Source organism: Notamacropus eugenii, chromosome 4 (assembly GCF_028372415.1).
Source record: "Notamacropus eugenii isolate mMacEug1 chromosome 4, mMacEug1.pri_v2, whole genome shotgun sequence".
NCBI lineage: Eukaryota > Metazoa > Chordata > Mammalia > Diprotodontia > Macropodidae > Notamacropus > Notamacropus eugenii.
In genome coordinates, this window is record NC_092875.1 from 317,405,007 (window position 1) to 317,421,090 (window position 16,084).

The following is a 16,084-nucleotide window of genomic DNA, read 5'->3' on the forward strand; positions in this document are numbered from 1 at the left end:
CAGGACTCAAAGGGTAGGAGACTTCATAGGATCATAGATTTAGAGCTTAGAAGGGACTTTAGAGACCCTCTAGTAAAAACTCATGTTACAAAAGAAGAAACTGATACCCAGAGATTGACTTGCCCAAGGTCGCATGGATGGTACAGATGGAATTTGACCTTCGGTTCTCTTGACTCTAGATGCAGAACACTTTCCATGATACAATGCTGCCTCCCTATGGATGTAAGGATACATTTCACACTAACGCCCCTCTCTCAGCCATCCAGAGAACAGTGAAATCGTAATAGTCAAGGCTTTGGGACTTGGGTCACTAGTTCAATAAGTGTCCTTTTCAGCTACAGTTGCACTGCTACATAGACACCTGAACTCCTATTTAATATCTACCTAGAAGTTGGATGGTGAAAAAACCAAGTTACTGATACCAATATGAACTAGCAGATCGCTAGTTTAGTCTGGTTTAGTAAAAAATAATAATAATAACAAAATTGTTTAAAGTCATAAAAGAACCCCACAAGTGCAAGTTCATATCAGGGTTAACTGGGGAAGGTGGTAGGCAGCAGGGAGTATTGCTTTAAAAATAATTCATGCCCATGAAATAAAAATATTTGAAATGCAAATCTCCCATTTCATAGCAAGGATTTAAGTGCCCAACACCTTCACTTACTGATACCTAATCAAACAGAACTGATTACAAATTTTATCATTGGTCTTTCCTATTATAAATACAAAAGATCCTATGATGTACATGAAAGGAAAATGCTTTATAAACCTTAAAGTATTATGTAACATGAACTACATTTGATATGCCAAATATGCCTCCTCGTTTCCTTTATACCAGCTGTGATAGAACTCCTGTTTTGCCCCTACTTATCCTGAAGTTCTTGTTTCCCTTAAATCTGACTGTGTTCTCTTACAGTGTTTCCCCTGTTACGGCTCTCTCCTACCCCTGCTGATGACTACAACTTTAACCTGGATGAGAATGAAGGAGTGTGTGACCTCTTTGATGTACAGATACTAAATTATTAGATTCCATGAAAACTATTTGGCCTGTTATCTACCTCTAACTATATAACATCCTAGATGACTTCTTCGTAACCCAAGTATTTAAAATAATGAATGTAACAACTTTTTTAGTTCACTGACTCTGGGAATATTTTTCCTTTTGTTTAATTATTTACTTCACAAAACTGTACCCAAAAGAACAAAAGGGCTTTGATCTCTCTTCAGGGCAAAAAGTGACATCGCAAGTTTTTTGGTTTGGCTGATTTTATTTCCCAGAACAAAATTACAGTCACAAAATTGTTGTTGGGCAAGGGAAGGAGGAAGTGGTTACCATATTATTATTTTTATTACCATCCCAAGACTTCCTATTTTTTCTCTTGTGTGGAACACAAGTCAATACTAAGCAGCCTTTGTAAAAGATCATTGCAAGATAAATGATCTAGGTCTCTTATGACTTAAAATATAACTTTATACCATTACTGCCACCAGCTTGTCCATATTTTTCTTTATATCCTTCTAGTCCAATCAATTTTTCACTGCCATTTGCAAAATGAAGGATATAAATTGACACATGAATTGTTTCAGTGAACAAATTTTGTGAAGTGCCTTCTGTTTTAGCACTTTAAGTTTTTCACATTTTGTTGACTTCTTTACATTCCACTTTCCTAGATTTTAGGAAAGCTCTCTCTGTGTAGTTTGCATTTAAATGTGCCAATGCCTGTACATTAACAAGAATTTTTAAAAAAATAAAATTGTACAAACACCAGTTTTGTTGCTCCATTTTTTAGCATCCAAATACTTCCAATATATATTACAACTGAGCCATTAATCTTGTAGCATCATCCACACTAAGTGTTTCACCTTCAGAGCACTGAGAAATCTAAGAGAGAAAAAATTACATTAGTGTCAGACAAATTATTAACTTTTGTACATTTAGAAGCAAATATCCTTTGATCAATCATATGTTTAAAACATGATACGCAGTTAAGTACCAATCTGTTTAAATTACAGCTTTGTAGATTCAGAATGAAAAATGCTTAGAATTTAACTCAAATTTCGGATGCCTAATGGAAATTAGTGTTATTATCAAACTTACCAGGTGCTTCGGCAGTGGTTCAAGAGACAACCTTTTTGAGAAGTGTTCAAGCTCTTTTTGGATATCTATGAACGCCTTATTTACAGTTCTAACCTTTTCTTCATTCACAATGCTTATCTTTTAAAGAAAAGAAAATAAGATTTAATCCCCAAACCTAAATCTGAAGTTTACCTAAAAGTTTATACTAACAAAGAAGTAAAGAATTAAAACAATTACACAACTCATGTCAAAAGTACTATGAACTCAATGTCTGTATATTTTTAAATATCTGCATATCTGAAACCAAGAAACTTGTGTATGTGAAGGAATTAGTCATTTAATTCTGCCCTTTGATTTGATATAGAGCTGGCCAAATAAGCTTTTCCTCTTTAAAAAGAACTCCATTTCTTCCTACCCTAAATACTGTTTTTAGTAATATTTTTGGTGTATTTCCTGCATTAAAGGATGTTACAGAAAAAAAAAATCACCAATGTGTTGCTTTGATTTACTTAACATTAGTCAATTGATAACAAAAATTTTACTATAACTTGGTGCTTTCATCATCTATTTCTTTGCCTTAGGGATAAAAAACGCAGATATCAGGTAATACAACTTTGTCCTTTGAAGTATTCTTTAAATTCTTGTCTTTTTATTAAAGTTAGCTGTTACTACAAAGTGACAGCACATCTTTTAAATCATCAATAAAACTTTTTTCTACCAAAAAAACTACATAAAGTAGTTGAGTTCATTTGAAATATAAAGCAGTGAGTTTCACACAATACTCAAATATATAGTTAGCTGGATTCAAAACCTCAATACAGCTGCTGAGATTGGTTAACTTTACATAGCATAGTTGCTAGGAAAATTTTGATAGTGAACTTAAGAGCAGTGACTTCTAAAACCTTTTTGTATTCCCTTAACTCAGTGCCTAGCACATAGCAAGACACTTAATATTACTGACCAACTGCTTTCCCAATAGCGCCAAGTTCATGGGGGGAATAAAAAGATTTAACTATAAAGAATTTAAGAGTAAAGAGGACTAGTTAGGGTTGTTTAGCCTGAAAAAGAGAAGTCTTAAGCAGACAAAGCTGTTTATCTGCAAAAATTACATTAAAAACTAAAACTACCTACATCTACTTAAAAAACTTTTGGTTTATACATTAAATGAACTTGCTTAACAACATAAGTTTGTAGAACATTATCCTCTTCATCCCATCTTTAAAAGACTGCTTCAAGAAAGTCAAAGACAGGTCTCACAGAACTAAATACTCGAAGTAGTACACAACATCAGTATTGTAGCAAATAAATGGAAAAGTGAATTTCCATCTACTGGAGAATGACTAAACAAATTGTGGTACTAATGTAAGAAAAAAGATTTATATGAACTAACAGTAAAGAAATTAATCAGGAAAAATTAGCACAATTAATGGGTGGGGTACTTGTGGCTTTGAAGATCACATGTGGCCTTCTAGGTCCTTCCTTGGGTGTAGCCTTTTAACTGAGTCAAAGCAGAAAAACCTTTTATTAAGAGGATTTGTTCTGTGAAATCTGGATTCAAAGGGCCACACTTGAAGACCTAGAGGGCTTCATGTGGCCTCAAGGCCTCAGATTCCCAACCCCTGGACTACTACAATAAGGACAAGACAATGCTGTAAATTATAAGGACCAATCTTGGCCTGGAGAAGAGGTTTTTTTTAAAAAAATTAACCTTCCTCCTTTTATCGGAGAGGAGAGTATGGATATGGAGCGCTACTTGTGCTGTTAAGACACACTGTGTCCGCTGATTTGTTTATCTAGTTTGTTTTTTGTTTGGGGTTTTTTTGGTGCTTACAACTGAGAAATTTCTAATGGTTTAAGAAACGACTTAAAAAAAAAAACCCTCACATCTGTCCTGTGCTTAATGAAAAGAGGATTTTAAACAAAATTATGTTTACTTCTTCAACACTCACCTTCTTAAGATTTGTGGTGACTGGTTTTGCTTTATTTTTAGCTTTCAAATTCTTGCTGGCAAGATGAAATACATTCTTGGTCTTGTGCCCTTTCCCTTTGTTCTTTCCCATTGCCTAAGAAAGCACAAAAGAGAATACTAAGCTATCCAAGTTTAAAACTGAAAACCAATTTAATACCTTTTATGTGTTTGGAGTGTCAAGTCCAAACTTCTAAAAGCAACGTACTTCTGATCAACTTAAAGTTGTTTTTCAACATACATTTAAAAGACAACTCCTGGTATAACATTCCAAAAAAGCTAATTCACTACCTAATACTAGGAAGGAAATGTCTGGATTCTTACCTTATCTGCTTTTGGTGACGCTATGGACCATTTCATCTTTTACCCAAATATGTCCAACTCCTCAGAAAGGAGATTGGAGAACAAGATTTTGTTTCAAGGGAAAGTGCTATTGAGTATTTCCAAAAATGTGACGTAAAAACAAAAAGTATTATAACAGAATTTTTCTATTAGTCTCATACTACCTCTTCATTGTATGTTCTGCTGAGACTTCCCACTGACTTTTCATTCACACTCTGAGATGACCTCCAATTTATATCCTCTACAGGTAAGAATATGAGGTCTTTCAAGGCAGGACTCTTCTGCCTTTCTTTTCATGTTCAGTATTCAGCACAGTGCTTGACACACAGTAAGCCCTTAATAAAATGTTTTGTTGCAATGTTTATGAAAATTACTATGTGACAATACCTGTTTTACCCCAGGAAAAAAATGAAGTTTGAAAAGTACCTACCTGGTGCTTGCTGGCTGATCACCCCCCAAAAAAAGATAATGCTCCTCTTTCTGTGCACACTGGCATCCAACGGTTATCCCAGAGTTCGACAAATTGGCAATTACTGAAAGAATAAAGGCATTGTGTTTATACTTAAATATTAAAAACTCCATTTCCTTCTTTGCCCACATGGAGTCACGTTCTTGCAAACATTCAGGCAAAAATAGCTATCTTCATGTACATCCAAACTAGTATGAAAGCCACCCAAAACACCATGTTACAGAAGCTTCAGTATATACTTTTGTATAGATGAGGAACTCTGGGAAGAAAACTGACAGGCTCCGAGAATTCACCAGGCTTCCGGGGTTGTGTACTGCAAAAAAAATCTGAGTTGGAAATCAAAAGCCCATGAGAACTTCCCTCCTATGCTGGCCGCTCCGACAGCCCTCAGCTCTCCATCTGTCGGAGGGGCCCAGGCTGCTGGGGTCAGAAAGGGGCCCTGGCCACGCTGGGATTCTAGGAAGTCCGCCCTACATCATTCAGTCTATACTAGAAGTGCTTCCCGGAAACAAGGCTCAAAGCAGAACTCGAGGGGACCACGTTGAACAACCCACTATGACCTCCAGATCATTTGTTAAAATTGTCTACGCAACGCCTCTACCGATGACATCACGAGGGTCAGAGGTCGCCCCGCCGGCAAACATGGCGTCAGCCTGCCCGGAATCCGGAGCTAAGGGAGGCAGTGGGGCCGAAGACCCGGTCACCGTCGGTGCTTCTGCGCCCAAGAAAGCTACTTGTAGAGAGACCTAGAAACGTGTGCCGCAGCAATCTGGGGAAGTTCGCCCCCCCCGAGCAGGAAGGCTGGCCGGGAGCCTCAGTTTCTCCCTATGTAAATACTGCCACTGCAGGGGCCATTCGAGCTCCCCCCACGACCCCGGCGGCGGCGTGGGGGCGTGGGCGTGGCCGCTGCCTCGGAGGCCTGGCTGACGGCGGGGACCGTGGAGCACAAGTTCACGCAGCAGCCCAAGCTCGCCCGCGCTCCCAGCCGGTGCCTTCAGCCCCTACTGACCAGCAAGTCGTGTCCCGGGGGTCCGGACAGCAATGCGGCAGCTGCTCACGTGCGGATCCGCCAGCCCGGGGGCACGTACGCGGCGCACGCGGAATTCCCAGGCCGAACGCCGCGTACAGGCCCCGCCTTCCGGAAAGGGACGCCCCGCCCCCAGGGAGCTTCCCCTCCATCCAGCCCCGCCCCCAGGAGAACTGCCGCTCCAGCCCCGCCCTCAGGGGTGTTTCCGTCCCGTTCAGCCTCTCCCCTCCTCTTGATCGTCCGGCTAGATCTAGGAAACTCATGGAAGTCATGGAAACCTCATGTTTCCCGACAGGAGGCGCCCTTTACTAGGAAGTCTCACACACGTCATTTCTGAGGCCGCCGAACCAAAGCATCTGCCCCATCTGCCTCTGAACTGCTTCAGAGCTCAGCCCCAGGGCGACTGACGTGCTCCGAGCGAACTGCAGGGGATGCCGCTGCCCGCCTAGTGCCCGGATTATCGCAGATGGGCTACGAGAGGGAGGGGAAGAATTAAAGGAGGGGAAGCCCTCCGGGGGCTTTCAAGCGCGGGGCCATCTCGCCCCTGATTTACGTCTCACCGCCGGAGGAGAAGGTGTGGCGGGTGCCTTTGCACAGCTCTCCCTCACTTAAATCCATTTCCCGTGGATGTCATAACATCCATCACCCTGATGCAGGAGGAGGAACAAACAACGGCGGCCATCCTTTTCTGATCGTTACTTTGGTTGTTTTCGATCTTGGGAAGGTGCCTTTGTTCTGAGGTTCGGGGGGCCTGGATAGTCGTCCTAGCTTTGTCGCTAATTGGCTCAAAACCTGGTGTCACGTCACTTCATTTTTCTGGAATTTAATTTCCTTTTCCTAAAAAAGAGAAGGTTAGACGAGCTAATCTCTTAAATTAGGGTTAACTTTAACTTTTGTTTTCGGTGCATCTGGTTCCGCTCATTAGATCCTAGTTCTTTGAGGATTAAGTCATGGAGGCTTGCATCCTCCTTTTCGGTCAGCCCCTCGCAGAAAGCACCTGGCCCTTCCCTGACCACCACCCCACGTGGTGCTCACCTTTGCTTAGGTTGGGCACTCACCTGTTCCCTGTCTGCCCTGCGGGCGTCAGCGTAGCACGTGCACGGGACGACCCAGCGTTGGCCAAGTTGGATGCTCAAAGCATGGCTGCTAGGGAGAGAGATGCTGGTGAACGTTTAACGACAGGCTGTCAGGAAAAAAGGTGCACCACACAGCTTGAAGTTTAATATGCATCATTTCCACTTTATCCACCACTTTCTTAACTTTAGACAATCAACAAAACCACGGAGCCTCCATTTGTAGCATTTGGACGTCCAAGGTGTAAAAGTGCACGTTGAAAATTGTAACATTTGGCTCTGGCATTTCTCTGCTACCGTTTTCTCTCTGGTTCTAGCAGCACCTTAGAAGGGGGCTGAGGGTTGTCTTTCCTAGTACTGTATCTTATGAGCCCCGACTAGGGCTTTTCACCATGGCTATCAATGGACATAATTCAGTCAGCCAGATTCAGCTGGCTTTTAAAAGTGGCATTGTTTTTGCATCCCCTGCACCCACGTAGTGCCAGGTAGCATAGTAGTTGGCACATACTGAGCTGGCACTAATTAAATGTTTATTGAGGATCTGAATTTGATTGCTTTGATTTAGTTGAGATATGCTGCTCCTACTTAGTTAAGATAGGGCATAGAATTTGATTGATTTACTTAACTCACTTTAACCTTTATGTCAGTGTCTACTTCCCCAAATAATCAATTCCTTAAGGCATTCAGTAAATGTTTGGTAATCGTAGGTTCCTAAAAGCTAATAGACACCTCAGAAGTCAATGCTACCATTTTCCAAATAAGTAAACCAAGATCCAGAAAGGTTAAGTGATTTGTCCAAGAGTTAAGATTCCTCTGACTCCAAATACTTCTGCTCTTTCCACTGAACCACACTGCCTCATTCATTCAGCAAGTATTTATTAAATGTCAACTATATGCCAGGTCTTAGATAGACTTCCAGAGATAGTTGGCATGTTTTGGCCCATGGGGTCATGAAGAGTCAGACACAACTAAACAAGTACCAGGTACTGTACTAAGTTCTAAGAATATAAAACCAAAGCAAAACAACTCCTGCCTTCAAGGAACTTACATTCTATTCATAGGAACAGAATTTAAATGCAAAATAATTTCAGAAAGGATCAAGATAGACTTACAGTAGAAGATGATACCTGTGGTGGGACTTGAAACCAGGGATTCCATGAAGCGGATGTGAGGAAGGAAGCATTCCAGACATGAGAAGATGACCTATTCAAACGTATAGGTGTGCTGCAGCTCAAACATGCTCATGACAGCCAGTTGTTAAATTTTCAGTGAGCATTTATACCTCAGAAATCAGCAAAGGTACAAATCAGGGCTTGATTATTTTGCTGATTGCATACACAAGTATTGGAGAAAATACAGATTAAACTTAAAGATATATCTCTTTCCCTTGTCAATAGGCAATCATGTCATAAGATTTATGTGAAAGGGAGCTTTATTACAAGAGAATGGACATGCGTGTGGATCCCAAAGAGTTCACAATCTTTACAGAAGTTTGCACATTTATGACAGGACAACAAAAGGAGGAGAAAACAGGCAGGTGTGTGGCATGGGAGGGGAAAGGCACAGTAATCCCTCCTGAAGGGGACCAGCAAGTCAATGATAAAAACCAGATTCTTTTCTCTTGGGAACTGCTAGACTATGAAGATAAGAAGATCTGTATGTCTGCAAAAGATGCCAGCCTCATAAGCATTTTCTCAGCCTGGCACAGACTGGCTGGCACCTGTGTTGCCTCCCAAGGACACACAGAGAATCCACTTTGGGATGCAAATAACAAATTATGTCAGCTGGGTGGAGGTTGGGGCTCATTCTTAACATATTCAGGACCTCCTGCATGTTCTGGGTCCAGTGTTTTTGGAAAATATGGCAACTCCAAAAGACAAATTCGGAGGACCTCTTAACTGCCCTTACTACCCTCCTATGGCCCCTCTACAACTAAAACATTTACCAGCATCCCCTTATAGATGGGAGATAAAAATGTCATGTAGGGAGAATAGCAAACTGGTCAGTTTGACTGGAACATAGAATCTGTGATAGAGGAAATGTTCAATAATTCTGGAAAAGTAGATTGCACCAAAATTTGTATTTTATTCCAGAAGTAAGAGGGAGCTACTAAAGGTTCTTGAGCAGAGGAGTGCCATGGTCAGGTCTCTACTTCGGGAATACCAATTTGGTAGCTATATGAAGGATGGGATGGAAAGCAGAGAGACCAGATTCAGGGAAACCACTTAGGAAACCTTTACAATAGTCCTGGCAAGAAGTGCTGAGGGCTTGAATTCGAGTGGTAGATGAGAAAAAGGAGTGGCTATATATAAGTAAATTGAAAGTCTAGTTCAGATTATTTAGATTATTCAGTTCAGGGCACAAGGTTATCTTTTACTGCCACGTAACCATCATATTTGTAGCCTGAATTATCAAAGTTATCTCTCCATTTTACTTAAGGCAGTTTAAACTTTATCTAATGGACAAAGGGCTCTTATAGCCTTAGGTGACATTGCTTCCTAGGAAAGAGCCCACTCATAATCTTAGGGGAAACCTTAATGAATGTTCTAACTCTGAGTTTGCTTCTCTGACTAGCGAGAGACAATTGTTAAATGTTCAGTGTGATCATTTTCACCTCTGAAATCATCAAACTTTTATGGTTGTGTTTACACTTAAGAAAGTGAGGAACAAAATTTATTATCCATATTAAACTTAAAAGTGTGTCAACCCTACATCTTTTTTTAGAGGCAGATAGTAGTGAAATGGAAGGCTAGATTTAGAATTAGGGAGACCTGAACTCAAATTTGACCTCAGACAGTCATCCTGGGTAAGTCCTTTTACCTCTGCCTTCCTCAGTTTCCTCAACTGTAAAATGGAGATAATAGCACCTATATTTCAGGGTTGTTGTGAGGCTCAAATGAGATAACATTGTTAAAAGTGCTTATCACATTGCCTGGCACATAGTAGAAGCTATATAAAAATGCTTCTTTTTTTCCCCCAAACTATTTTGTTTTTTGGAGAGTTGGTTATTAAACATTTACCAACATACCACTGTTCTAGCTCTTCCTTTAGGTTCGTGAAAGGTTGTGTGCTCATCCTTCGTTGCTAAATTAGACCATGCCATAATGACATGAAAGGTTAAAGCTAAAAGGGATGTTGGAGGTTATCTAGTTGAGTCCTTTCCCTTTACAGATGCAGAAAACTGAGGCCCCATGTTGTGAAATCATTTTAAGATATGATCCCATCCTCTTCAATTCACTCGGTGCACTCTGTCTCTGTGTGTGTGCATGTGTGTGTGTGTAATCCCACCCAGTAACCAGATACTGAATAGTTTCAAGAGTTACAAATATTGTCTTTCCATGTAGGAATGTAAACAGTTCAACTTTAGTAAGTCCCTTATGACTTCTCTTTGTTGTTTACCTTTTCATGCTTCTCTTCATTCTTGTGTTTGAAAGTCAAATTTTCTTTTCAGCTCTGGTCTTTTCATCAAGAATGCTTGAAAGTCCTCTATTTCATTGAAAGACCAATTTTTCCCCTGAAGTATTATACTCAGTTTTGCTGGGTAGGTGATTCTTGGTTTTAGTCTAGTTCCTTTGACTTCTGGAATATCCTATTCCATGCCCTTCAATCCCTTAATGTAGAAGCTGCTAGATCTTGTGTTATCCTGATTGTATTTCCACAATACTTGAATTGTTTCTTTCTAGCTGCTTGCAATATTTTCTCCTTGACCTGGGAACTCTGGAATTTGGCCACAATGTTCCTAGGAGTTTCTCTTTGTGGATCTCTTTCAGGCAGTGATCTGTGGATTCCTTGAATACTTATTTTGCCCTCTGGTTCTAGAATCTCAGGGCAGTTTTCCTTGATCATTTCATGGAAGATGATGTCTAGGCTCTTTTTTTGATCATGGCTTTCAGGTAGTCCCATAATTTTTAAATTGTCTCTCCTAGATCTATTTTCCAGGTCAGTTGTTTTTCCAATGAGATATTTCACATTATCTTCCATTTTTCATTCTTTTGGTTTTGTTTTGTGATTTCTTAGTTTCTCATAAAGTCATTGGCCTCCATCTGTTCCATTCTAATTTTGAAAGAACTATTTTCTTCAGTGAGCTTTTGAACCTCCTTTTCCATTTGGCTAATTCTGCTTTTGAAAGCATTCTTCTCCTCATTGGCTTTTTGAACCTCTTTTGCCAATTGAGTTAGCCTATTTTTCAAGGTGTTATTTTCTTCAGCATTTTTTTTTTTTTGGTCTCCTTTAGCAGGGTGTTTACTTGTTTTTCATGCTTTACTTGCATGTCTCTCATTTCTCTTCCCAGTTTTTCCTCCACCTCTCTAACTTGATTTTCAAAATCCTTTTTGAGCTCTTCCATGGCCTGAGCCCATTGAGTGGGCTGGGATACAGAAGCCTTGACTTCTGTGTCTTTCCCTGATGTTAAGCATTGTTCTTCCTCATCAGAAAGGAAGGGAAGAAATATCTGTTCACCAAGAAAGTAACCTTCTATAGTCTTATTTTTCTTCCCTTTTCTGGGCATTTTCCCAGCCAGTGACTAGTGTGAGATTAAGTTCAGGTGTTCAGGTGGGGGCAGGACCACTTCATGGGGCTCAGTTCCCTCAGGGGGTTTATGCAGAGACCTTCAACAATGGATCTGAGCTCCTGCCTGCTTTGGGAGCCCCAGTCTGCTGCCGCCCCTGCTGCTGCCTCCCAAGGGGGCCTGAGTTATGGGGGCACCCCACTCCCCTCTCAGCAAGCCAAAGAGAGCCTCTCACCAACCTTTGGGGCCCATGGGTGGAAGGACCCGTGTGGCTGCTGGAGATTCCATCCCTGAAGCCTGCTGGGATCTGCTCCTCTCAGTGCCCCGCAGCCAAGGCAGGGCTGGGCTCTGCTCCAGGTCCGCAGTGCGACCTTTTGCGAGAGGTTTTCAGGGCTCTCTGGAACAGAAATCTCATCTGCTCCATTGTTCTGTGGCTTCTGCTGCTCCAGAATTTGTTGGGAGTTCTTTTTCACAGATATTTTATGGGCTGTGGGTTTGGAGCTAGCGTTTGTGTGTGTTTCTACTCCGCCATCTTGGCTCCGCCCCGTGAAATCATTTTCTCAATGTCACATGATAGAGTAAGGATTCAGAGAAAGGAGTACAAAGGAAAACTCACAAATGGATTCCTGTATCCTCCCAAATGCCATGTAGTTCCAAAATGGATGACCCCTAAGAGCACTACCTTCAATGAAAACAATCTGCTTCTAAAGGAGAAACTCTCTTATGTGTTGGGCACTCACAGGCCTCTCTCAAGGGCTAAACTGCCCTGCTTACTGACCTCTCCTCTCTGTCTGCATCTCAATTACCTCACTTACTCTTCTCATCCTGCTTTGGGTTCACTTTTCTTCAAAATCTTTCTTTCCCTTTTATCATCAAGTCTTTGAGTCTAGGGTTTACCTCTCCTCTTAGGTGACCTCTGATCAGGAACTAACTGATCCTTCACACCCCACTGAAGCCTCCTTGTTTGTTTCTCAAGAACAACCTGTTCCTGGGACATACCCATTTTCCTGAAATCTGCCAAGAGTAAGTACAGGAACTGTTGGAATTGGAAGCTCAATTCTGTGTGGACGGTCTCGGGCGGGTAAAAGTGGGACTTCTAAATCTTAGAGTCTTATGAGGCCCTCCATGAACAGCGGGGATTCGAGAAGGTCAGACTGAGCTAGCTCGGCTAGCTCGGGTATTTCCGCCTCTCCCCGGGAGATACGTGATGGGTGGAGTCTCCCTGCCCTCGAGGTCGTCCTGGATCTGGGCACACTATTGTTATCTAACAGCACGGTATTTAGATGCAAACTATGCTGCTGGAGAGTTAAGTAGGATTGAGGAAGCCTGAAAGCTCTCTTAGCACGTGAGGAGCCAAGAGGACAGTAGGCTCCTCTTCTTTTCTTTCCTCTCTCCCCTCCCCCTCTCTCCCCGCTTGTACTTCTACTTCCAATCTCTTAAGATCTTAGCCTCCTTAGGAAATCTCCCCCTCTTCCTCCTAAGGAAGACCCCCTTGCACTTGTAACCCAGACCCTGAAATAAAGCTCAACCCTTGTTCGACTCTGGAACGTCCTTTCTCTCATATGTGCATCCGGTTTTGGCCAACCGAAGACCTCGGAGGTGAGGTAAGAAAGACTCGGGTAGCCCAATACAGGCCTCTAGACCTGGCAAGGAACTCCTTTTTTTTTTTTTTTTTAGCAGAGATGGGGGGATAAGGATGTGAATGATTGAATGTAGTATACTACCAGACAGGATTAAAGTGGTGGTTGGTTCTTCTGAACTCTTTTCCTTTTCTTTTTAGGTCTGGGCTAATAGGAAAGGCTCACTGAGTGGGGGACAGAGAAGGGATGTATCTGGAAATGAATATGAATAAAAACAAAATGCAAATCATTATCATCATCATCATCATTATTGTTATAGTCTGGTTCTCCATTGCTTGCCTCAGCCACTCATGGACAGGATCCCATTGTTAATCAGCAAGGAAGGTTTGAGTGCTCTACCCCCACCCTCACCTTGGGTAGCTTGCTGGTTCCTCCATCCTGTGCCTCACTATATGTGTATCAGCAGACTTAGGGTGGACACATAATTGGCTTTAAGCCTCACTGCGATTCAGAGCTTCCATGCTCAAGTCATCTCTCTAGTAACAGGAATTATAGACATGGACCATCACAACCAGCAAAAATATTTGTTTGGTTTTTTTAAATTAAGAATAGGACATAATGATACATATTCCTTACAGCAGCACTTAGGTTTGAAAATGTGCATCTGGGAGGGACTTCCCACATACCACCTCTGTGTGCTTCAAATAGATAATCTTTCACATTTGTACCAGATGAGAAGTATTAAAACCAGACGATACACGAAGTAGAAAGTTTTCTATTAAATGGAAATGTTAAAAAATTCAAGAGAGCAGAGGCAAGAAAGTGTATGTGTAAGGGGGAAGAGTCCACCTGGGCAGCATTAAAATGTAAATTATTTACATATTACAAAGGCAGTTTACCATAGTGGATAGAGGACTAGGCTTGAAGTTAAGAGGACCTGAGTTCAAGTCCTGTCTTAGACACTATGTGATCATGTGATCATGGACAAGTCACTTAACCTTTCTGAGACATAGTTTCCTGATCCTTAAAATGAGGATAATGATACTTGTGGCACCTACCTTGCATAGCTGTTATGAGATAAAGCTCAACTCCCAATTCAGCATTCTATCCAATATTTCACTTGTCCTCTCCAAAAATCCTATGGTAATACACACACACACACACACACACACACACACACACACACACACACAGACACACACACACACTCTGGTCATCTCTCCCAGAGCCAAGGCTACTACATCTCTCCCTTCGAATTCCATGGTATCCTGATGGATTTGTGGCTGTCTCTTTCCTACTGTCATCACCTTGAATCCCTACCAGCTATATTCCCCACCTTGTTAGGAAGTTAGTAATTAGCACCCTGTTCCACTTCATCATTTAATTTGGATTCACTTTAACAAAAGGATATTTATAAGCCATAGCTAGAACTAATGTACAAACATATCCCCCAGCACCTCAATCTGTCTCTGGAAGGGAGTAGGATCAATTCAGCTTATTTCCTACATAGTTCCTGTCCAGAGGTGGTATCACTGCGTGATAAATTATTGTCTCATCTAGCATTCCAAAAGTGACTCCTGAAGGCCACTCTTTGTTCTCTCCATGTTAATGCTATGCTGGCTTCAAGCATGGCCTGGATTCCAAAATGATGAGATCCTGAGGGAGGTTCTTCCACTTCATTCATCCCATGGGAGCACTGATGCCATGCTGGAAACTCTGGAAACATAGGATGCCAAAAAACCCTCTCCACCTTTTGAACTCCCAAGGTCATCATAGGCTGCATTCCCTTTTATGGTCTCTAAGCTTCCTCACTGGCTTTAGCCAAATGGCCTTTTTGAATACCTCTGCAGTCAATCAAAGATCTTATTCTTCAACATATGGTTAGGCAACCAGAACTAATTACACAATATCTATACATGCTTTACAATCCATTTATTCAATTCATTTTCCTTACACATTATCACAATTACCCTGGAAGAAAATGTCTACCATCCTCTAAATGGAGAGATACCATCTTCTTCTTAGTTTCCTTCACATGGAGACATCATCTGAGGACCCCGGCACAAGCTCTAGACTCTTAGCATGTAGTAATATCTATAGAAAAGATGATCAGCCTAATTTAAAATTCTTAGTTTTAAGCCTCTAGAATCCAATACAATATACCCCCCCCCAAAAGCTATTATTGTATAGTTTTATATTAGATATAATAAACCTAGTGACCTCTTCTTTGTTGTACTGGTTCACCAGTCAGACAAATACAAGGAGATATAATATTGCTTATGACATTCTACTTTCCTTTATAGTATATGTGGGTTCCCAATAAGTAATAAAACTACTTAAATGAAACCCATCTTCTATAGGACTGGACCTACTTTTAGACTACAGGAGTTAATTATGTTTTTGCCACTGTTATATTAAAATAGACCGTGAAAACTGGACTAGAGTGCTCTGGTCTAGTCAGATTCAGAATAAGCATTCACAGTAAAGGACAAACTGGAACAAAAATGGTTTTTTCTCAACAGAACTATTCAGGTCATATTCCTGGAAATGACTAACGGGGATGATCTAATGAATGCAAGTTAGAGATCAGATCTTTGTGCTAAAAGAAAAGTCATGTGTTCTAGGTATATTATCATGACCTCAAGGGGTCAATATCATTATTTTCTTGTGGTGTGGTCATCTTCATAGCAGGTAATTTGGTAGGCAGTTCCACTCTTTGTATAGGAGAGACATGCTGGGACTGAGGAACCAGAGAGCAGTCAGAAGAAGAGCATTTCTTCTGCACACATAGATGTGTTTCCATCTTGGAGATGGTGAGTGGAAAGTTTTAAATCACACTCCAAAGGTTCTGATTCTCCACCCCTTCTTGTGACCAGCTCCTTGAACTAGAGGCCCTTCATTAGGGCCTCTGGAGGTACTGGTGCTTACTTCAGGCCAGAAATTTCTGCATATTTTCTCTGATTCTGGCAATATCACAGAGAATCACAATGACACAATTCTGTTGGGAGGAGTCAGTCAGAGAACAATTCATCTGATTGTACAA

The 16,084-nt window shown here is 41.2% G+C and overlaps 2 protein-coding genes and 1 long non-coding RNA gene across 10 annotated transcripts in view; 1 reads left to right on the forward strand and 2 right to left on the reverse strand.

Moving 5' to 3' along the window:
- Window positions 1-1,768, forward strand: part of E2F5 (E2F transcription factor 5) — a 39,475-nt gene extending 37,707 nt beyond the window's left edge. For all 4 annotated transcript variants that reach the window (XM_072604992.1, XM_072604995.1, XM_072604993.1 and 1 more), the window contains one exon: window positions 917-1,768. In XM_072604992.1, coding sequence (XP_072461093.1) covers window positions 917-1,026 — 110 coding nt within the window. In that variant the 3' untranslated portion in view covers window positions 1,027-1,768. The remainder of the gene's footprint in view (window positions 1-916) is intronic.
- Window positions 1,249-6,977, reverse strand: RBIS (ribosomal biogenesis factor). 5 transcript variants are annotated; one of them, XM_072605004.1, is made up of 7 exons: window positions 6,940-6,977; window positions 6,581-6,718; window positions 5,094-5,167; window positions 4,816-4,918; window positions 4,027-4,140; window positions 2,099-2,215; window positions 1,249-1,882 (listed from the first exon to the last, which is right to left on the reverse strand). In XM_072605004.1, exons 5-7 carry the CDS (start codon window positions 4,135-4,137, stop codon window positions 1,814-1,816), a joined length of 297 nt encoding a protein of 98 aa, XP_072461105.1. In that variant the 5' UTR covers window positions 4,138-4,140; window positions 4,816-4,918; window positions 5,094-5,167; window positions 6,581-6,718; window positions 6,940-6,977; the 3' UTR covers window positions 1,249-1,813. The 5 variants fall into 5 exon arrangements, with proteins under 5 accessions (XP_072461105.1, XP_072461103.1, XP_072461104.1 ...); XM_072605002.1 differs by lacking the exons at window positions 6,581-6,718; window positions 6,940-6,977 and adding an exon at window positions 5,864-5,981; XM_072605003.1 differs by lacking the exons at window positions 6,581-6,718; window positions 6,940-6,977 and adding an exon at window positions 5,456-5,867.
- Window positions 6,978-14,958: 7,981 nt separating this feature from the next.
- LOC140501423 (uncharacterized) overlaps window positions 14,959-16,084 on the reverse strand; it is a 36,477-nt gene continuing 35,351 nt past the window's right edge. The window contains exon 3 of the long non-coding RNA XR_011966176.1: window positions 14,959-15,135. This is a non-coding gene — a long non-coding RNA (uncharacterized lncRNA). The remainder of the gene's footprint in view (window positions 15,136-16,084) is intronic.

Bases quoted from the DNA above. Each gene is read 5' to 3' on its own strand.
- RBIS (XM_072605004.1), bottom strand. From the start codon at position 4,137: ATGGGAAAGAACAAAGGGAAAGGGCACAAGACCAAGAATGTATTTCAT. The intron at 2,216-4,026 runs GTGAGTGTTGAA...TTTCTTTAAAAG, and splicing joins TCACCACAAATCTTAAGAAG to ATAAGCATTGTGAATGAAGA. The intron at 1,883-2,098 runs GTAAGTTTGATA...TTTCTCTCTTAG, and splicing joins AACCACTGCCGAAGCACCTG to ATTTCTCAGTGCTCTGAAGG.